The sequence below is a fragment of the Myotis brandtii genome, unplaced genomic scaffold, assembly GCF_000412655.1.
Source record: "Myotis brandtii unplaced genomic scaffold, ASM41265v1 scaffold382, whole genome shotgun sequence".
Lineage (NCBI taxonomy): Eukaryota > Metazoa > Chordata > Mammalia > Chiroptera > Vespertilionidae > Myotis > Myotis brandtii.
Window position 1 is genome coordinate 928,700 of NW_005364671.1, and position 23,910 is coordinate 952,609.

Genomic DNA, 23,910 nt, shown 5'->3' on the forward strand with positions numbered 1-23,910 from the left:
ACGATAAAAAACATTTTATAAATTGCCAGTGCTGTCTAGATGGTACTCTACTTATATGGCTATGCATATATTCCTCCGCCTTGGTTTAGTCAAAGGATTCCCATTCCCTTTTTGAAAATGCCAGTTCTCAAATCTCAGTAAGGAACACAAATAATTTTGTCTTTGTCAGCTTACCATTTGTATTTTTTTCAGGTTGATACAGGCAATACTGGAAGGGTATTAGCTTCTGATGCTGCTGCTTTCCTGAAAAAATCAGGGCTTCCAGACTTGATACTTGGAAAGGTAGTATTTATTTATTATAATTAGATTATAGTGAATAGTTAGCAGTGTAGATAAATTGGATACAAATTCAGAAAGATATTATTAAGAAACTTAGAAGTTAGAACTGAGTCATAGAGGCAGTTATAGTAATGCGATGGAGAGAATTTAAAAAGTAAGGTGTTTTTCAGATGTTTAGAAAACAAATTACATTTTAGTGGGATGAAATGAAGAAGTAATAGTACATTTGGGTATTGTGGGGAGAAACAGTGCTGCAGACTGGGAACCTTGCCACCCACTCAGAGAGTTGGCTCTATCTCTACTTCCTCTATTATAACTGTCTCCAACTGCACTTTGTATGTGGTGAATACAGTGGGGGATGAGAGGCTTAAGAAAAAGCACAAAAAGGTGGAAAGTCCCTCTGCCAGCTTGATCTCCTGGAGAGTCCTTATACATGATATGTATTCAAAACCCTGAAAAATTATCATTAATAATTTAGTTATTCACAAATAAACAACTATTTCCACTTTCCCATAAGAAAAAATATCATCTTAGTAAGGTCTAAAATCAAAGTAGTATGTGTTAGTAAAAAGAGCAAGAGATTTGGAGTTAGAACCTGGGCTAATGAAAAAGGCATTGGATTGGAAGTTAGAGTCTGGGTTTCATTTCTTTCTATGATGCCTTAAATGTTCTTGAGTAACTTTAATGGCTTTAGTATTTGAACTAAATGGCTTTAGTATTTGAACTAAATTTGAACTTAAGGTTTCTTTCCACTTTTAATTCTATAATTCTTAAATCTGATTACCAAAGAGCATGAGATTGTAAATTACAGGGAATTAATTTATTTTTAAAATGATTGTTCTTTAAAATATAGATTGATACTCTTTTTCCTCTGAATTTCAGATTTGGGATTTAGCTGACACAGATGGCAAAGGTATCCTGAACAAACAAGTAAGATTCAGAGATTCATATGAAAAAACTAGAGGCCTGGTACATGAAAATTCATGCACTGGAGGGGGATTCCCTCAGCCCAGCTTGCACCCTCTCACAGTCCGGGAGCCGTCAGGGGCGGGAGGCGACCCGGCGATCAGGGGAAGGTGACGCCCCATCACACCTCTGCTGCTGCCACTGCCGGCAGCACAAGCCTTGGCCAGCCCTAGTTACCTGAGCCTCGGGCGGCCCTGGGTGGCTGGGCAGCCAACATCCGAGTCTTGCCTGTGCCTCGGGCCGGCCCTGGGTGCCTGGGCAGCCAACATCCGAGTCTTGCCTGTGCCTTGGGCTGGCCCTGGCAGCTGGGGGGCTGAGGGGACTGGGCGCCGCCATCTTGTGGCTTTGGGCACCTCCATCTTTGAGGGTGGAGCAGTCAATTAGCATGTTCCCTTATTGGCTGTGGGTGCTGCCATCTTTGCGACAGTGTGAGGTTCAATTAGCATATTCCCTCTTTATTAGATAGGATTTTTAGTGATTCAGAATAAAAAAGAGCCAGCAGTTTTTTGTATATTTAAACTAAGAGTTGCTTTTTATCAACATTAAGGTTTTGCAAGGGCAAGTGTCATAACAATGAAAATATCCTATGTAATAAAGAGGTAATATGCAAATTGACTGTCACTCTGCCACAAAGACGTTGGCGCCCACAGCAGAGGCCGGGTTTCTGTAACATAAGATGGCTGTGCCCACAGCAGAGGCCGAGTTCCCGTAATGAGCCTTAACGAGCAATCAGCAGGGACCTGAGGCTGCGCCCTCCCCGCCCCATCCCCGTGGGGCTTGACAGGGGACCTCAGGCTGCACCTCCCGCCCAGCAGGGCTTGACTGGGGACCTCAGGCCATCCTCCCCCCCCCCCCCCCCGCCTGGCAGGGCTTGACGGGGGACCTCAAGGCACGCCTCCCGCCCTGGTGCTGGGCCAGGGGATGTGAGGCTGCGCCCCCCCGCCTGGCGGGGCTTGACAAGGGTGGGACCAGCTGGGTCTGGATCTAGCCCAAGGGCGGGGGGTGCGGCCGGGTCTGGGTCTTGCTCGATTTCAAGGTGCACACGGGTGGGCAGGGACTTGACTCTGGGTCCTGCGGCGTGCCCCAGACTCTGACAGGAGGAAGATTTTCATATACATTATACTAATTTTCTTTCATCTCTGACACTTCTATTAAAGAGAAAGGGCAAATGGCAATATTAAAATACTTCCTCTAATTAATCCCTTTTTAATGTGCATGAATTTCGTGCACCGAGCCACTGGTTTCTAATAAGACAATGAAAATATTTCTTATAAGTAGGCATTAAAGTAACTAATTCCCAAAGTTTAGTGTTAGTTTGGTGACATTGTTCTACTGGAGTATCTTAGTCTGTTTGGGCTGCTATAACAAAATACCACAGAAATTTATAAACAAATTTATTGCTCATTGTTTTAGAGGCTGGAATTCTGAGATTAGGGTGCAAACATGGTCAGGTGAGGGCTTTCTTCCTGATTGCAGACTTCTAGTTGTATCTGCACATACCAGAAGGTGCTGGGGATCTCTCTGAAGCCTTTTTATAAGGCACTAATCCCATTAATAAGGGTTCCCCCTAATGGCTTAAGCACCTTCCAAAGGCCCTACCTCCTAATACCTTTATCTTTGGGGGTTAGGCTTTAACATAAGACTTTTGGAGGACACATCAGATAAATAGCTTGGTTTTTTTTTTTCAGTCATTCAGAAAGATTTTGCTCTTTGAATCTTAATTAATTGAATTTCTTACATGTACAGGGTTTATACATAAACATGGGTTTTATTAGTTAAGTGTTAGATGGTATGCCTCATACATTTGAAAGGAAATTCTTGGCTAATCAAACCTGAGTATTCTGGTCTAGATCTTACCACTGACTTCTAAACCATAAAATGGTTTACAGGTTAGACGTAAATCCTAGACCAGGAATTTGTGAAAGTAGTTATTGGTGTTGGACACTATCAGTGTACTTTGAAGTTCTGATTGTTGGAGATGGATTTCAGAGTTCTTCAGGATTGGATTCAAAGCTTGCTACATGCTGATACATTGGTTGAGCACTGCTACTCAAAGCTAATACCCTCCTCTCCCCCCTTCTCTACTTCTACCAAAGAAGCTAATACCCCCAAACCCTCATGGGGACTGCTGAAGCAGGATCAAGATCAGAAAAGGGATGGAAAATTTTTTAGAAGGTCCGAATACCCTGTCTCTTATTTAAGACTAGAGGCCTGGTGCATGAATTTGTTTAAATTATAGATTGATACGAATTTGTGCACCAGTGGGGTCCCTCAGTCTGGCCTGCAGGATCGGGCCGAAACTGGCTCTCCAACATCCCCTGAGGGGTCCCAGATTGTGAAAGGGCACAAGACAGGCTGAGGGACCCTACCAGTGCACAGTCGGGGCCGGGGAAGGACATGGGAGGTTGGCCAGCCAGGGAGGGACAGTGGAAGGGCTCCAGGGCGTGTCCGGCCTGTCTTGCTCAGTCCTGATCAGCCAGACCCCAGCAGCAAGCTAACCTACCAGTTGGAGCGTCTGCCCCTTGGTGGTCAGTGCACGTCATAGCAACTGATCGAATGGTTGGCTGTCTGCCCCTGGTTGTCAGTGCATGTCATAGTGAGCGGTTGAGTGGCCTTAGCATATCATTAGCATATTATGCTTTGATTGGTTGAGCGGACGACTGTACGACCAGACACTTAGCATATTAGGCTTTTATTATATAGAATTCCAGTGCTAGATTGTAGTCCCCATTGGAGCTCCTGGGCAGAAGGGCCAGTTTGGTACATTGGAGACATAGGAACACTAAATCCCAGAGTCTGCACTGTCAGCAAATTTTTGTTGAGTACCTGTTTTGAGCCAGGCTTTGGAAATACAGATGTGGTTCCTATCTTCATGAGTTTACCATTTATTAAATTCTTCACTGATATTCCTGGTCTTTGGATGTTGAGTTTAAGTTGTCCTTGTTACATCTAGGTGGTTGGATTTATGGGTCTGCAGTTAAACTTTGATGTTTGCATTGGGGGAATAGTTTATTTAATTAACATGAAAGAAAGAAAAGAAACCTATACTTATTGAGTTTCTATGTGTCAAAAATGACAGTAGGTGCTTTCTTTCCATAGTATAGTTTTTATTTTGTTCTTCATAATAATTACAGGGTAGCTAATATTAGTCCCCCCTTTTATGTAAGAATTTTATTTTACTTGCCCATGGCCTTACAACTTTAAGTAGCAGAACTAGTATTTATTGCAGGACTATTTCACTTCAGAGCCCATCTATACTTTGGAAGTGGACCAGATTACCCAAGAGTAATTGAATCTCTTACAGAATGAGAAGAGAAAGAGAGTTAATGTTGGAATACCTAGAATACCAGCATTTAAAGGTCGGAGGATTTAAAGGTTGACTTCAACAGAAGAGACTTGAAAGGTCAGAGGAGTACTGAGAGAGCTTTATGAATCTATGTTGGTGAGGGGAGGAAAGCTTTAGGGAAGATCATGCTTCCCAGGCTGCCAAAAGAACAAGTAGGAGGAGCCCTTTTTTTTTTTTTTTTTTTTGAGAGCATTTGATAGCTAGGATGTTATTTGTGACATAGTAGTTTCTGTAGCTAATGGTGGGAGTTGAAGTCCGATGACATAGAAGCTTGTGGAATGAATAAAAAGAGAAGGGGAGATCTTGAAATAGCATTTTAAAAAGAAATTTATGATTGAAGGCAAGGTATTGTATACAACAGATAACCTGCAAGTTTCTAAGAATAGGTTAGGAATTAGATAAGAAGGGTATAGATGAGAATAGGAGGTTTGAGAAAAGTAGTGAGGAATAGATCGTACCAGTAACTGTACTAGAGAGTATTGACAAATTGTAAGTTATATAGCTGGAGTCAAGTGTTTTGTTGTGGCTATTCCCAGACCCGACTTTAACTGAAAACAGCTGAACACCAGTTACTTCAGCATGTTTGCATTTATTTATTAAATTTTGGATTGATACTTCAAATGCCAAAAATACAAGGACCTTTGGGAGAGATTTATAAGTGTTTTGAAGTCAAGCAGTTATATAATTGTTTTTAGATGCTGCACAGTTATTCTCCTTAGCTCTTCTGGAATAGCAATGATTTAGTCACTTGAATGATTGATCCAGTTTCAAAAATTGTAATCTTAAATCCAGAGATGACTTTTGATAACATTTAGTTATTTTCTTCTGGGTTTTTCTTTCAGATGCCTTTTCCTCATTTAAATGATAAAAAGTATTCCTTAACACCATAAAATATTCTTTGGATAATGATTACTAATTTTTAATTTCCACTATATTTATGTATCACTAAGTATTTTCCCATTTTATTAACACTTTATTTCTATTTATAATGGGAACATCTTTGTACATAGATCTTTTCTCAATTTTAAAGCAAGTGTTATTCAAGCAACTGTGCTGTTATATTTGTTGCTATGTAAAAACCTTGGAGTAATTGTGAATTGTTTTGTATTTTCAAGTTGTAGGTATGTCTGTGGATGGGTGGATGGATGGATGAATAGGTAGATAATGCTCTTACAGTCACATTTTTTCTTTCTCAGGAATTCTTTGTTGCTTTGCGTCTTGTGGCATGTGCCCAGAATGGATTGGAGGTTTCACTGAGTAACTTGAACCTGGCTGTTCCTCCACCAAGATTTGTAAGAAATGCTTTTAAATTTAAATTTTCTTTTCTAAATTGCTGTATTAAAATAATTTCCCCCAAATCCTATTACCCAGCTACTTTTCTTTCATAATGGCTACTACTTATTAGTTTCTTATGTGTCCTTCCAGAGTTATTATATGTGTATATAAAGAAATAATAGTACCTATTTTCTCATTTTATATTTATTGTATCATTCTGTACACACAATTTTGTACCTTATTTTAATAACTTAATATGTTTTGGAGATTGTACATATCATTACATAAAAGCTTCCTCGTTCTTTTTATAGCTGCGTTCTATTTCTTTATTTCTAGTCACCATAATTTATTTAACTTCCTTTTGATAGACTTTTAGCTTGTTTCTAATCTTTTACTTAAAAAAATGCTGCAGTGCATAATAACCTTGAATATATATTATTTTGCATATGCAGAAATATACTTATATATGTAAATTCTCAGAAATGGAATTGCTGTTTCAAAAGTTTGTTTATTTGTAATTTTCCCATATAATATCAATGTGTCTTCATAGTGGTTGCACTAGTTCACACTCCCATCAGCAATTGGTTAAGTGCATTTTTGCTAACATACTGTTGTCAAACTTTTGGATTCTTGTTAGTTTGATAGGTGACAAATGGCATGTTAAGTGTCGTTTTCATTTGTCCTTTTGGTTTTATGGAATGAGGTTGAATAGTTTTTCTCATGCTTATCATCCATTTACAGTGCCTTTATGTGAAATGCCTATTTATAGTCTTCACTTATGTTTTGTGGCTTTTGGTCTTTTTCTTATTGAATTCTAGAGGCTCATTATATATTAGGAAAACAACTCTTTGTCTATATGAGTTGCAAATATTTTTTCCCAGTTTGTCATTTGTCTTTTGACTTTGTTTATGGTGATTTTCTTCTATAAAGGTGTCATAGTTTTTTATGTATATGAATTATTAGGATTAAAAAATTTTTATGGTTTCTTTTTTCACATTTATATTAGTCCTGATGTAAGGTATGTAAGGTATGAGTATGGATTAAAATTTATGTTTTTTAAAGATGGCTACTTTACAGATCTAATGCAGTTTATTGATAATCATCTTTTCCTTAACTGATTTGAAATGCCGTCTCAATCATATGGTAAATTCTCCATCTGTATTTTGGTTTCTTTTGGATTTTTCTGTTCGTTGATCTGTTTATCCATATGCTGATCTCCCATTGTTCTAATGATCATATTTGGTAATTTGTTTTCATATCTGATAGGGCCAAGCCTCACCACCCTACTTCTTGTTTTCAGAAGTTTCGTGGCTCTTCATGCTTACTTTTAAAATCAGTGTTTTAGAAGTATTTGGTCTGAATATTATGAATTTAACTTTAGTTTTGAGAATTTCTGTACTTCTGAGTTTAGGCTTAGAGTCATGGAATCAGAAGGGTAATTTAAGGATTTGTTGCCTAACTATATTATCATAAAATTTATTCAAGTATATTTATCTGTCTCTACAAGGAAATAATTATAATTAGTTGGGCATGCTATTGATAGGTTCATGTAATTGTAACTTATAAATCTTAAGTTTGGTTCTTGTCCCTGTCAGTTTTCCTTAAAGAGTGCTGGGAAGAAATCATCAGTTAACAGGGCAATAAATATTTTTGTTACATTCAGATATCTTTATCTTTATGTCAGTTATAATAGGTTTCTTAAGTTTATAATAGGTAATACTTAAGTTTTATTTAGTGCTCCATAGTCATTTATGCAGTTTTTGTTTCATTTGTACTTAGATGGTCTAATAGAATTAATGTAAAATAGAGTATATGTGTTTATTGAGATCCAGCATTTTGTATGAATGTATTTAAGGCCAAAGACCTCCTTTTCTTCATTGTTTATTGATGTGAGGATTTCAGCCCTTCATATGCTGTATTTTCTTTTTTAGCATGATACCAGTAGTCCCTTGCTAATTAGTGGAACTTCTGCAACTGAGCTCCCATGGGCTGTAAAAGTAAGTAAACTTTGTAACTGTTCTCTCCTTACTCCTGCTTTTCTTCCACATCATCTCTTTCTCTACTTCCATAATATGTTGCAATCTTCATTAGACTTTCATTTTTTACTGTTCAGGAATTACTGGTACTACAAATCTTTGGAGGGATCTTACAGCACTAATAATCATTTTGTGACAATTAGTACTGGTTTTATCTCATTCCTGTTATAGTGTAAACTAAAAATGGTAACCCTGTATTAACTAAAATATTTGATGAGTTTTTACCCCGCTGGTATTATGTCTAGTTTACCCTACTGAAATTATGTCTGACTTGAAAATTCTGGTTAAATAGTACTGTTCTTAGAGCTATAAAACAAATAATTCTTTATTCTTTCAAGAAATTATATTCTGAAATGGATATTTTGCTTTATAGGTATTTGGAAACATCACACTAGTTATAGCTATCTTTTCAGATTAAAAAAAAAACAATTTATGTACTTAAATAATTTTTAATTGATTTGAGAAAGAGAGAGAGAGAGAGAGAGAGAGAGAGAGAGAGAGAAATAGATCAATTGCTGTGTGTGCCATGACCAGGGATCAAAGCTACAATCTTGGTGTCTTGGGATGATGCTCTAACCAACTGAGAGCTATCTGGCAAGGGCCTTATAGATTTTTAAAAGCATTATTAAAAAATACTTTTAATATATAGCAGATCAATGACCTTCAATAAAAATATGTACAGTTTTGTCAGAAAACCATTTTGGTTTGTCTATGTATGCTAGTGTGCTCTTAACTAATTTTTAAAAATATAGGGATTTGGACTTGATGAATCAAGAACATAGTTTTTATGCGATACAAGTAACTTTTCAGGATTTTAGAAAATTCTTGTTATTGATAAGCTATCTTGCTTTGGGGAAAAGGGGGGAAACTTGATGTTTATTCCTCTGGAAGTGATTTTCATTTTTAAAGGTTTTTGAGTTTGAAATGTGACTAACATTATGTTTAGAAAGTCATGGAATGTCATTAACTAGCTGTGTGTTTTTATAAAAGTTACTTCCTTGCTGTGTATCTGCTTAAGTGAGAGGATTGGGCTAGGTGCTTTTCTCAAAGCCCTTCTATCACTGAAATCTTGTGATTCTAATCTAACAGAAAAGCAAAGATAGTGTTCCAGCTACAAAAGGAGTGGGGTGGAGGAACTTAAATTATCATTTACTATAATATATTTTGATAAAAGTGAAAATGTTTTTTAAATGATGAGTTTTAAAAATATGCTGCCTATTCTTTGAATGTTTGATTTTTATAACTGCATTGAAATCCTTTTCGCCATTGTTTTAATTTGTGATCTTTTTTATATTATAGTCTGAAGATAAGGCCAAATATGATGCAATTTTTGATAGTTTAAGTCCAGTAAATGGATTTCTGTCTGGTGATAAAGTGAAACCAGTGTTGCTCAACTCTAAGTTACCTGTGGATATTCTTGGAAGAGTAAGATATTATTAAATTATGAATGTAATTTTTATGTATTTTAATTTTGTATCTACCAGGAGCGCTTATAGCTCATTGTTAAAAAAATGCACAGATCTTATTTTGAAGTTGTGTTATGGAATTTTTTGTGTTCAGACTTAATATATGAAATAATTGCCAATTTATTTCTTTATTTGGTTATCTCTTCTAAATTATGAGTGTTTGAAATTAGCTATATGTAGAAGCCTCTTAAGTAGGTCTTTTTTTCTTTATGTTGTACATTCTGACCTCTTAATTCCTTGATTTAATTTCCAGAGACCGTCAGTAATTTTCATCTGCTACCTATTCCATAGCTATATCAGGGGGCCTTGTTATAAGGAACCGTTTCATCTCTGAAAACATAAATTCTACTTTCTAACTAGAACTTCTTATCTTTCTAGATCTCTTTCCTAGATACTTGCAAGACTACTATAGTACTTCTTTGACTTCATCAAGATCTTTAAATCTCGACTCCTTTACTTTCTCCATCTTTTGAATTTCCTTTTTTCCCCATCCAACTTGGATTTTTATGGTCCATAGTTTCATGTCAGTATCCTTAGCTCCCTTTACCATTTTTTTAACTTCTTGATTGCATGTTGAAAATCCAGCTTTGTGTGAAGCTAATTATTTACCTTCTCTGTGGTTGCATATGGACTACTGAGAAAGTCTAATAAAGATCGGTATCATCATAATTTCATGATCATCAACTTCAGCTGGGCTTTCCTAATTGCCAGCCACTCTTGTGCTGTTTCCATAGTAATTTTTCTCCACCTCTTTTTATATTTCAAACCTTATCTACTCTCATTAAACCTCCAGTCCTTTCTTTTTTCTTTTTTTAAAATATATATATTTTTTAATATATTTTATTAATATATTTTTATTGATTTCAAAGAGGAAGGGAGAGGGAGAGAGAGAGAGAGAGAGAGAAACATCAGTGATGAGAGAGAATCATTTATTGGCTGCCTCCTGCACGCCCCGTAATGGGAATCAAGCCTGAAACTAGGGCATATGCCCTGACCAGGAATCGAACCGCCACCTTTTGGTTCATAGGTGGACACTCAACCACTGAACCATGCCAGCCAGATTCTAGTCCTTTAATCCCTTGCTTAATCCTACTCTGTAGAGTCTAATCCTGTCTGAACCACTTCTTAGTTGTGTGACATTGGGCAAATCATTAGAAAATCATGTCTCAGTTTTCTAATCTTTAAAATGAGTATGATTCAGTTTATAGGGTTGTAAGGATTAAATGTGATAATGTATGTAAAGTACTTAGCACATACTCTTTGAATGCTAACTACTATGCTGATGATGATGATGATAATGAAACCACACACCACCAGCAATCGTGTTATTCGATCAGTGTTGCATAGGTTACTCAATATACATTAATTTAAAAGCCTTTTATTATTTCTTACTAATCATTTCTCCACTGTTTGGTACAGTGTGAGATTTCTAAACTATAAATATAATCCTGTTATCTTTTTTTTTTTTTTAACATAAAACTAACCCTCTTAGTAGCTTCCCATTGCATTCAGGATAAAGTCCAAACTCCTTTCAAGGCATTTAGTGACCAGGCACTTATCTCCACTCTTGTCTCTCATCAGCTCACTTTCTCTTCTTGCCCCCAAGTGAGATTTTGTGGAATGTTTAAATATCTTCTTCTCAAGGATTTAACATAGTTTTGTAGCTGGTCTAAAGCTATGTAATTTATTCTAACTTTAGGCCAAATCTACCAGGGCCTTTCAGATTTTATTTTTCTTTGTAAGCCCTGGACATTAGCTGGCTGATGATTCATTACACAGTATTCATTACATATTTCTTTTAGTTGATTAGAAAGTCTGTAGTGTAGGGAAAACAATAATGGACTTAGTTGGAAGTCTTCACATTGAAAACTGATTCCTTTACTTAATAATAGTTGCATGGTCCTAGGTAAGTCATGTAGCTTCATGTCTAAAACAGGAGCTGTGCATAAATTAACTGAAATGATGTTTGTGAAAAAGCGTTGTAATTGTCTTAAAATACTATGTGCATAATTGTTTTATGACTTGAAAGGAAGAAAATAGTTTTAAAAAGATTTGTGAAGGGATTTCTGTTTTAAAAATACTTAAGTGAATTCTTTTTACAGTAATTGTTAATATAGCAAATAATAGCGATATAATAAAATAATCAGCATAATTGAAATTTCTCAGAAAAAAGTGTAGTATTTAGGCAAAACTTTCCCTCTATTTTTGTATTTGGTGTTTACATGTAGCACATTAAATGAAAGAACATTATCTTTCTCAATTCTTTTCTTTTTAAGGTTTGGGAGTTGAGTGATATTGACCATGATGGAATGCTTGACAGAGATGAGTTTGCAGTTGTAAGTAACCTAATGCTCTTAAAATCTTAAACATCTTAATGGTTTCTCAAGTGAAAATTTTCCTTTAGTTCATCCTTAGAGGAAAACTTATTTCCCAAATATTGTTGGTATGAATATTTTTACCTAGAATTTGTAGATAATAAATATTTTTAAACAAATGGATAATAGAAAATGTATGTGTTTGCTATCTTCATTTTATTTGACTTTAAAGTACATACAGATACATACTTTGGATGATGCACTGTAAAGATGCTGAGTAATGTTATCTTTTGTATCCCGACTTGACCAAGCATCTCTGTATCTGCTTCTGCTCTGGAATAATTTCACTTCATATATACCCCCAAAATTTCACATTTGTTTCATTAAAGGAAGACATGAATAACATTTTAGTGTTGCTTCATTTGTATATGCTGAGAAAGTTTTGATATCTTTCTGAAGACATGTTATCCTTAATAATTGGACAATTAATTTAAAATAGAGTTGTATTCATCTCTTCCTTAAAATTTAGATAAAATTCTTCTGTGAACTCATGAATGGTGAATCTCTAATTCCCCTTATACTTCTTATTTGAATATTAGTCTGTTCAAATTTTTCTTTTTGCTAAGGAATTATCCATTTATTTGACTTTCAAACTTGTTGCCACAGATTTATTTGTATTACTCTTTTAATCTATTCTGTGTTTATGGTTGTACCTCTTTTTCATTTCAAATCTTATGTATTTTTTTCTCATATTTTTTTGTTTAATTGAATTTTATCTAGTTTATTGATCTTTAGATAGAGATATGTTTTGGATTTATTTATCCTGTTATTATGTTTTGACTTTTATTCTTTTTAACTTTTCTCTTATTTTGTTAATCCTCACCCGAGGATACTTTTTCATTGATTTTTAGAGAGAGTGGAAGGGAGAGGGAGAGACAGAGAGAGAGAAACATCATTGTGAGAAAGACACATGGATTGGTTGCCTCCCTCAGGTGCCCTGACCAGGGCTGGGATTGAGCCTGCAACAAAGGTAAGTGCCCTTGATTGGAATCAAGCCTGGGACCCTTCAGTCCGTGGGCCTGATGCTCTCTATCCACTGAGCCAAGTTGGCTAGGGCTCAACTTTTATCTTAATTACATCTTCCTAATTTCTTTTCGTTTACTTTAAAAAAAAATTTTCTGAAGATGAGTACAAAGTCTGTTTATTTCTTATCTTTAATGTTCAAAGCATTTTTTACCTGAATACAGGGTTAGCTAGATTCCATATATATTGGTACAAAGTATTTTCCTTTTCACATAATTTTTAGGTGTTTTTGATCATCTATTTAGGAATGTTTCCTATTTTCAAAGTATTTAAGTGTGTTTGTTTGGTTTTTGTTCTCTTTTTATATAATGTTAGCTGATTAAATTATGACTTGAGAATGTGGTCTTTAAAATCTCTACTTAAAAAAATTTGTTAGCCCTAGCTGGTTTGGCTCCGTGGATAGAGCGTCGGCTTGTGGACTGAAGGGTCCCAGGTTCGATTCCAGTCAAGGGCACATGCCTGCGTTGCAGGCTCCATCCCCAGTAGGGGGCGTGCAGGAGGCAGCCAATCAATGATTCTCTCATCATTGATGTTTCTATCTCTCTCTTCCTCTACCTTCCTCTCTGAAATTAATAAAAATATTTTTAAAAAATGTGTTAGGGTTTCTTTTGTTGCTAAAATCATGACCTGTTTTTACATATGTTCTCTGGCTATACTAACCTTTCTGTTCAGAATATTTTAGACTTCTGTAAATCCATTACATTGATTTTATTATGTTTCAGTTTCTCTTTGACCTTTTCTCTGCTATCCTGGAGTAAGCTTAGGTTTATTTTTTGATATTTTTACATTGAAATCATAATGTAAAATGCTTCTTAGTTAAGTGTCTATTTCTAGCTGTGTAAATGCGTTTTAGTTTTAAAAACTAGTTACCAGCCACATATTATTTTTGTGTGTGTGTATGGTGCATCATTTGATTTAGTTGCTGTATTAATTTTGATGGCAGACTTTGTTTAGGATAAAGTATAGTGTTATAAGAAAACAAAATCACAACCAGCAGTATATTGTTCACTTTTTTTGTTTTATTTGGTAGAAAAATTGACTTCAGTTTTGTCAAAGAAACTATTTTCAAGGCAACATGAAATTAATAATATAGTATTTTTTTAACTTTCAAAAAAATGTGTTGTCTATTGTCAGCAGATGGCTGACATTGCTTTTTTTGCTTCTAGTGTTCTCTTTTCCAGGAAATGACTCCCATCTGCAGCAAGAGGAATGCTGACCTTTAATGTGCATGTTGGTCCCTTCTTTTAGTTTGGTGTCAATCTGACAATAGTACACATATTGTGAATTTGGTTGGAAGTATCTGCTAGCCAGATTGTTTTCTTTCTGGAGTTTCAAGCTTTGGGAGATTGAAAGTTTGTGTGTTTCTAAAACAGAAATTGAAAAAAATAAAAAATAAATTGAATTCTTTAGTTTGACTAGTGAATGGAGAGAGGAGAATTGTTGGTTTGTATCAAATGGTTAAATGTGGTCTCAGGGTAAACAGCATCAGAATCACCTGGGAACGTCCTAGAAATGCAAATTCTCTGGCTCAACTGCAGACTTTACTGATTCTAGAATTCTGGGAGTGGGGCCCAGAAATCTGTGCTTTATCAAGCTGTCCAAGTAGTTCTGATGCCTGCTACAATTTGGATACCAGTGGGTTAAAGGTTAGTTTTACTGCTCAAAGAAGAGAGCATGGTATTGTAAAATTATGTGTGCTCCTAATAAAGCTGATCAAATCTGGAAAAAAGAGCTTTGTAGTCAGAATATCTTGGTTTGCGCCTTACTCTATCACTTCTTAAAAATATATCAGACAAGTTACTATCATAGCCTGAGTTTCTTCATTTGCAAAATGATATTAGTAATCACAGAAATCATGAGTTGTATTAGGTGCTCAGTGAGTATTGACTTGCAAGCTCCACAAAACTTAGAATTAAAAACAAACCTATTTGGGGGGGAATTGCTATTTTTAATGGAAGAAAAAACTAAGAAGAAATATTAAAGCTTCTTTCCAGTTGCTGTTTGAATACTTCGGGAGGTTCCAAGTCGCTTTGAGTAATTTCATATACTTAAAGATAGTTACAGAAAATTTTCATCTTTTGAAAGTATTGAAGGTGCCTTGGATTCAAAGTGGAAGGAATATCCTGGTACAGTCGCTATGTAGGTTGTTTCACTTTGTGCAAGTGCTTCATGTATTTAATAATTAAAAATAATTTTAATAGGTAGTACATTCTCATGGTTCAGAAATCAGTACAATATAAGGAGATATTCAGTGGGGAGCATATCTCAGTCCCATCCCATTGTTGCCCTCAACTGCTCCATTTACACCTACTCCATAATGATTCACTTTTTTTAGTTTCTTCTTTATTCTTCTAGAGATCTTAATGCAAATATAAGCAAATAGGAATAGTTATTACCCCCTTAATACAGAAGATGACTCAGTGTACATACTGGCATACATACTGTCAAACAACCTTCTTTTATCATGTTTATCAGTGTGTCTTGGATATCTTTTCTTACAGCCTAATTTCTTTAAAAAGATTTCAGACAGTTTGAAGATGCTTTGTTATTGAATAGTAATCAATTCAATGGGTGGATGATAGTAAATTATTTTAATATGTATGACCCTGGTTTATCTGTTTTGAAGGCCATGTTTTTGGTGTACTGCGCACTTGAGAAAGAACCTGTGCCAATGTCCTTGCCTCCAGCCTTGGTGCCACCTTCAAAGAGGAAAACGGTCAGTATATCAGGCTCTGTGCGGTTGATCCCCACTTCAGCAGCCAAGGAATCTTACCACTCCTTACCACCTGTAGGCATTTTACCTACCAAAGCACCGTTAAGACAGGTATAGATTTATCAGTGTTAAAAAACCTTTTTTTAAAAAAACAAACTGCATGGCGTTTAACAGTTAATTGCTTGATGAAGATAGAAGAGGCAGTCAAAGGGATCAGGATTTAGAGCTCCCTCTTATTGCATCTGAATAATGTGATGTCCCAAAGAAAATAGGTAATCCTTCTGCATTTGGCCTTACTTAGATCATATGGAGGTTTAATTGGCTTTGCCTTGATCAACCTAGAATTAAAGTTAGAGGTAGCAGATACTCTCCAGTGATCGGCAAACTGCGGCTCGTGAGCCACATGCAGCTCTTTGGCTCTTCCACAAAATACCGACTTCTGCGCATGGGCCACGAAATTTCAATCGCACTGTATGTGCGCGCCGCATGTGGTATTTTGTGGAAGAGCCACACTCAAGGGGCCAAAGAGCCGCATGTGGCTCATGAAATTTCAATACTGTATGTGCGCGCCGCATGTGGTATTTTGTGGAAGAGCCACACTCAAGGGGCCAAAGAGCCGCATGTGGCTCATGAGCCGCAGTTTGCCAACCACTGCTCTATACTAATCTGGAATGCTTGCCCTGGCGTAGTTAATAGGTGTTTTTATTTGTTTAATCTCTAGTTAACTCTTGATCTTTGGGTTCAAATTATCCAATTTTGGTTTATACAAGGCCTTTTTCCCCTCCAACCTGCTTTTTGTCAGGTTGCATAAAGAAAAATAATGACAGGCTATGCAAGTCAGCCAATTTGTATATAGTTAGTAATGCTGAATGAAACTATAAAAATTGGAGATTGAGAATTATCTGAATATTTTGTTTAAACAAACTCTCCACTTACCCATATTCATCTGGTTATAAGTCAAGAGTTAACTGTGCTTGAATTTACTCATTACTTAAAAAGAAAAAAGTAAATGGGCATCTATAAATGTAGTTCTACTGACCTATATTTTTCTTCTGTAATTTTTTGTTGACCACAACATTTTAGTCAGGGATCTGATGAAAATGATATGCTGTTGCTATACTTAGTAGTTAGTGGAATAAAATTGCTCAGAATTTGTGACAGATACTGTCATGTGTTAAAAGATGTCACTTCAAAGTTTGTTTTATTTTGGTAGAAATACTATATATGTATATGTGTATATATATAATTATTTTTTTTTGTGTAGTGGGTTGTATCACCTTCAGAAAAAGCTAAATATGATGAAATCTTCCTGAAAACTGATAAAGATATGGATGGATTTGTTTCTGGATTGGAAGTCCGTGAAATCTTTCTGAAGACAGGTTTACCTTCTACCTTACTAGCCCACATTTGGTAAGACTTTATTTAAATTGATTTACCCTAGCTGGGTAACTAAGTGGTTAGAGCGTTGTCTCAATCTGCCAAGGTTGAAGATTTGATGTCCAGTCAGGGCACATACAAGAAACAACCAATGAATGCATAAATAAGTGGAACAACAAATCAATCTTTCTCTCTCTCTCTCCCCCTCCCTCTTCCTTCCTATCTCTCTCTCAAATTAATAAGTAACATTTTTAAATGGATTTTAAAAACAAATATGGTTTGTATTAAATCTAGTTTTGTGCATTATTATTTTTAGGCATTTATCAATAGGAAATTTTTTGTTTCGGAATTCCTTATAGAAAAAGTGAGGATTTCTTCTGGATGATGGACAAAAGCTGGAGAATGGGTTACCTGACATTTTATAAGATTGACAGTGTCAGATAATTGTTATTAGAATGTTAAAATGCAGCATCTATCTATCTATATATCAATATATATCAATTAAACTTAAATTTTTTAAAATACTTTTTATTGATTTCAGAGAGGAAGGGGAAGAGAGAGAGAGAAACATCAATGATGAGATTCATTAATCGGCTGCCTCCTGCTTGCCCCCTACTGGGGATTGAGCCCGCAACCCAGGCATGCTGGCCAGAATCAAACCTGAGACCCCTCAGTCCGCAGGCCGCTGGCCAGAATCAAACCTGAGATTGCTCAGTCCGCAGGCCGACGCTTTATCCACTGAGCCAAACCAACTAGGGCAAACTTAAATTTTAAAAAAAATATTTTTATTAATTTCAGAGAGGAAGGAAGAGGGAGAGAGAGAGAGAAACATCAATGATGAGAGAGAACCACCAATCTGCTCCCTCCTGCACAACCCCCACTCGGGATGGAACCCGCAACTCTGGCATGTGCCCTTGACTGGAATCGAATCCAGGACCCTTCGGTCCACAGGCCAAGGCTCTATCCACTTAGCCAAACCAGCTAGGGCCAAACTTAAATTTTTAAGGGAGAATACAAAATTTGAAATTTAAAGTATCTTTAAGGCATATCTGTACAATTCTGTATCGCATATGTATACTTTTATACCTTCACATTGGAATTACATACTTGGTCCTTAAAAAAGACAAGCCTTGCCCTGGCTGGTGTGCTTAGTGATTAGAGCATTGGCCCATGCACCAAAGGGTCGAACAAAGGAGGACAGTAGTTCTGCCTTAAAAGGAACAAGAACCCAATACTGGGGAAAATTATATGCATAACTAATAATAGCTGCCACTTTTGAGTGCCTAGGCTAGGCACAATGCTCAGTAAAATGGCAGCTGTTATGGGTGTGGCATTATGCCCACACTTTTTATGTACTTCGACTTTAATTCTCATAGTAATCTTGCAAGATGGATGTTATCTCCACTTTAGAGATGAAGAAATTAAGGCTCGGAGAAGTTAAAAATTTGGCTAAGACCACAAGAATAAATAAGTACAAAAGCTGAAATTCAATGTTTCTTTGACACTGTAACCTATAACCCAGCGGTTCTCAACCTGTGGGTCGCAACCCCTTTGGGGGTCGAACGACCCTTTCACAGGGGTCGCCTAAGACCATCGGAAAACACATATATAATTACATATTGTTTTTGTGATTTATCACTATGCTTTAATTATGTTCAATTTGTAACAATGAAAATACATCCTGCATATTAGATATTTACATTATGATTCATAACAGTAGCAAATTTACAGTTATGAAGTAGCAATGAAAATAATTTTATGGTTGGGGGTCACCACAACATGAGGAACTGTATTAAAGGGTCGCGGCATTAGGAAGGTTGAGAACTACTGCTATAACCGGTAGTCTTTTTGTCCGGTCAAATTAGTTTTCAATGAATCAAACAGATCAGGACTTCAGAAAGCTAAGCTTTAAAAAAAAGAAAATAGAATAAAACATTTGCTGTTTCTCTTCAAGTGATTTTGTAAAGCTTTCCAAATTGCTGCCTTTCTTCACATGTGATCTCCATTTGCAGCTGTTGTTTCTGCTTTAACTTGGTGATCCTTATATCCTCCTACTCCGAGTTGCAGGAAGCAAGCTGACATAGAAGTTTTTGCTTGTTTTAGAATCATTCTAATACCACTAGTGAACCAATTTTGTTGAAACTTAGGTTTCATTTTTTTATATCTTTTAATGTTGAAATATTGGGAGTAGACAATGTTGAGATTCTTTGGTCCACTACAACTCTTACTCAGTAGTGGTTGTGGAAATTGGTAAGAAAAAGTACAAAATAAACCCAGATTAGAGGCCTTTGCTCAGCACCAGGGCCAACATTCTGTCTGTCTCTGTGTCTCTATCTGTTTTGTTCTCTTGCTTCTAACGTTTGAGTGAGTTTTGGGCAAGCCACACATTAGTATGACCTTTTTTAATTCAACTAATCATTTTTAAATAGTCACATTAGACTTTTAGAGTGGTAGTTGTGGCATTTATATACTGTTCATTTTGTTTATTTGTACAGGGCATTATGTGACACGAAGGACTGTGGGAAGCTTTCAAAGGATCAGTTTGCCTTGGCTTTTCACTTAATCAATCAGAAGTTAATAAAGGGCATTGATCCTCCTCATGTTCTTACTCCTGAGATGATTCCACCATCAGACAGGGCCAATTTACAAAAGGTAAGACAACTTAGAAGAAAACCTGAATGCATTAACAGAAAGGAACAAAAGCTATGTCAGATGACAAACTCGATTTGGACAGAATGGTAGAGAAATATATCTGGCTAGGAGCAGAGGAGTATACTGTTTGTGGTTTAGTTTGTGACTATAGATATGCTGAATGCATGTATGATATCCTTGGGCTGCCCCTCATTTACCCCATCATTCATCACACATATGGCAACCACATTTTTCAGTCTCAAAATTGGAAAAATGTCTTATTTTCCCCCTCCTGGATCTGTGGATTAATTTTTATGAATAGGGTATAAAATTTAAATGAAATCCATAAGAATTAAATTATTGAGTTTCATTTGATGATTTACTCTTACAAAACAATATAATTTTGAAAACAAAATCAAGGAGATTATAATTGCTTGACATCAGTTTTAAATTTAAATGAAAAAACTAGAAAAAACATTATATTGAGGAGAAATCTGTGGTTTTACCATATAGATGACCCTCTGTTCCTGAGCATACAGCCGAGTTTCATACCTGTACAGCTAGGAACAGGTTTTGCTGTTTTGTTTTCTGGCCAGCAATAGGAACTTTCAAAACTACATTGTTTAGCCATGTTGTGTCTTGGTTTTTCTCTCATCTATAAACCCTCCAAGTATAGTGCATTTACAATATATTGGCCTTAACAGAGCTTTAAAAGGATTTGCTGTTAAAAATACATGCTCTGAATCTGCAAATTTCCTGTGACCTATAAAGTAGCCATTGCTGTAGTTATAGTTGTTAAATGTGTGGTATGAGGAAAGTATTCTTTAAAATGTCAGTAGAATATTTTGATTTTGCATTAATTTTGTCATGTAGGTTGAAAAATCTCATTTAAACAAATCTCATTAAAGTCAAAATTGGGTATTTTCTAAGTCATCTAAATGGAAATGTATAGCCACCAGGTACAAAAGTTGGTTCTCAGAGTTTTTATTCTTATTTTTAAATAAAATAAGTATTTGATTATCTGCTTTGTGAGTTCTTTGGGGGGAATATTTTATGAATTTTTGGACATTTCATATGATGTAGGACGTGGGTTCCCTAAGTTGTGGAGAAGGCTAAAAATGATGCCACTTATAAAGATAAAGGTTACAAATCTGTACTGATTCCCTCTGCTATAACTACCTCAGTTCTGGAATGATTATTTGTTTCACCCTTTCTTTTCCTTACATAGACGGTTTTTTCCCCTTGCTGCCTTCATTTTATACCCACTTAATCTCTCACCAACACAAATTACAGATATGACAGAATTTGCTGAAGCAAATTATGTTGTTCATTGAAGTCTCTATAACATTAGTAAACACTTCAAGTTGTATCTGCTCTACAGAGTTTTTAATGTAACAGATTTGTTTGAAGTCCATTCACTGGAGCATAGACACCCCATCTGTTTATGTCATCAAAATGGGATTTTGTCACTGTTTCTTATCTATTAACCAAAATTTTTAACCTTAAAAATTAAAACTCACATTTGTTTTTGTCTTTCAAATAATCTCTCTTCTCTTAATAATCTGATTATTTTTTTAGAATTGCATTTTTTTTTTTCAGCTGTGACTAATCCCTTTACGAATGTTGCTTTCCTTTCTGTATTTTTTCTAGTTTGGACTATGTTTTCCATTCTGCAGCACTCTACTTTTTGCCTTTCTTGTACTGTCAGTTTCTTTACTCTCTCAAGGTTAGAGCTTTACTTTATGTCTTTTTAGCATTGCAGTTTTTGGTTTACAAGATACATTTTGAAGTTAGAGGTTTTTTATGCAGCAAAGTTGATGCAGAGAAAATACCTAAACAGCATGCTTTTGTCCCAGGTCGTCACTTGGTCCTAGTGTGCATTTTACTTGCCTTCCCTAAGCTCTCTAATCTACTTAAAATCACCAAAGTGGAATTTTTGTGTATTGTACAAAACAGGGTGAGAGAAAATATATTGAAAGAAGGGGACATGTTACATTTTTCTTTATATGCCCCTATACTTCATATACTGTTAGCTGGACTTTCTCCATGCTTCCTAGTTGTATGTCATTTTATTGCTGTAGTATGGGAGTTTAATTTTTGTGTCAGCAATTGAGGAGTAACACAAACTGTGTACCAACTACAGTACACTAATCTTCCTCTGTAGTCATCTGTGGTATCACCTTCTAACTTGTTTGAGGTTAAATTCGTTTGTCTCACTCTTCTTATTTGATGGTATTTTTAACAGTGAATGACTATCACATGTGAGTCACTCTTTTTGAGTTAGAGTGATGGAAGAGGTGTGGAAGTCATTTCACAAAGAAGATTGAACCAAGGTGGAAGCAGCTCATTGGGAGGCCATCCATCTTTTAAGAACAGCTTCTATTGATGAAGTTAATTATAATAGCTTACATTTATAAAATATAAAGTTTATAGAGTGACTTCACATGTAATATTTATTTCATTTAATTTTTAAGGTGGGCAGGGCAGAAATTACTTCTCTATTTTACAGTGAAGATCATAGCAGAGCCAAAAATAAATCCAGCTAGATTTTCTAACTGCAAGTACCGTTCACAGACCAATTTTGACACCTTCATTATTGAAAGAGAACCATATGGAAAGGCTGTCTTATATGAAGATAGTTTAATATTTACTATGGAACATGCCTGAGCAGTATGTTTTACTTTAATTAAGGTAGACACTAAAGTATTTAACAAAAGCAAGTATTTGTTGAATGAAATAAAATTACCACCATTATCATTTTAATACTCAATAAAAATTTGTGCACTAACTCTGTGCCAGATGATACAATTACAAATAAATCAGCATTCATCTCCACAAGAAACATATACTTTAGTGGAGGAAGTACTTTATAAATCTGATATCTGCCCTATCCGGTTTGGTTCAGTGGATAGAGCATCCGCCTGTAGACTGAAGGGTCCCGAGTTCATTTCTGGTCAAGGGCACATGCCTGGGTTTCGGGCTCAATCGCCAGTAGGGGGTATGCAGGGGGCAGCCGATCAATGATTCCCTCTCATCATTGATATTTCTCTCTCTCTTTCTCTCTCCCTTCATTTCTGAAATCAATAAAAATCTATTTCTAAAAAGATTTTAGCCCTAACCAGTTTGGTTCAGTGGATAGAGCGTCAGCCTGCGGACTCAAGGGTCCCAGGTTCGATTCCAGTCAGGGGCATGTAACTTGGTTGCGGGCATATCCCCAGTGAGGGGTGTGCAGGGGGCAGCTGATCGATGTTTCTCTCTCATCGATGTTTCTAACTCTCTATCCCTCTCCCTTCCTCTCTGTGAAAAATCAAAAATATATTTTTAAAAAAGATTTTAAAAATATAAATCTGATATCTGTTGTATTGCAAGGTACTGGACAGGCTAGGATCAAATGACAAAGGCATTGGGATCTGAAGTGAAGATACATAATATAGAACAATAGGTTAGAGAATTTAAGGGAAAATGTCTTAGTATATAATTGTGTGTGTGTTTAAAATTGCACTAGATGTGGTGTTCTTAAATGAGTTAAAATTGTTAGTAATACCATAAAAAATTTAATACCCTATATGCATGTAGTGCTTTTAAACATTTTAAATGCTTTGCCATATATAATTTTATAGTAATAATGTATAAATGTAAACTTTTTGTTTTTAGAACATCATAGGATCAAGTCCTGTTGCAGATTTCTCTGCTATTAAGGAGCTAGATACCCTTAACAATGAACTAGTTGACCTACAAAGGTATGTAAAGTAAAATTACAGATGACTATGTAAATTATGTCTTTCTCTTTTTTTCTCTTTCCTTTCTTCCTTGCTCCCTCCCTCCTCCCCTCCCTCCCTCCCTCCTTCCTTCTCTCTCTCCTTCTTTCTCCCTCTCTGAAATCAATAAAAATATATTTTAAAACAAAACAAAATAAATAAATATAGCAAGTATTATTGATTTTCTTAATTTCTGTATTCTCTGGAAAGTTTATGGCAATATTCATTATAAAAATGACCTCCTAAAATTACTTTTTTTGAAATGAGGCCATTTTTCCATCTATAAGGCATTGTATTTAAATATCACTGTGTTTACAAAAACTCTACTTTTCCTTACCTTCACAACACTTTGATGCAGATAATGAATGATATTTTACTTTATTGATGGTGTTGAGACATAGGGTGTTAAATAATTTATCTGGAATATATGGCAAGAACTTGGCAATGATCTTTTCTCATCCATTTGAACATTGAGATTGTTGTAGAGAAACTTAGTTGTGATTTTTTTTTCAGTTGCAAGAAAGAACCAACCCAGTCTAACTTAAGTGAGAGTGAATTTGTTGACTTTTGAAACTAAGACCTCTTAGAGATAGTGATAGCTTTATACTGGGGCTCAAATAATATAATCAGTTCTCTTGCTCTCCCCATTTCTTTTTTTTTTTAAT

At 35.7% G+C, this 23,910-nt stretch overlaps 1 protein-coding gene across 1 annotated transcript; it reads left to right on the top strand.

The window, feature by feature from the left end:
- The first annotated feature begins 257 nt into the window (after nt 1-257).
- On the top strand, nt 258-23,240 carry LOC102238792 (epidermal growth factor receptor substrate 15). The gene is made up of 10 exons (XM_005872524.2): nt 258-282; nt 1,162-1,192; nt 5,788-5,883; nt 7,798-7,863; nt 9,202-9,327; nt 11,645-11,704; nt 15,393-15,482; nt 16,744-16,889; nt 19,352-19,508; nt 23,142-23,240. The coding sequence occupies exons 2-10, from the start codon at nt 1,184-1,186 to the stop codon at nt 23,238-23,240; spliced, it is 849 nt and encodes a 282-aa protein (XP_005872586.1). The 5' UTR covers nt 258-282; nt 1,162-1,183.
- Nucleotides 23,241-23,910: the final 670 nt, after the last annotated feature.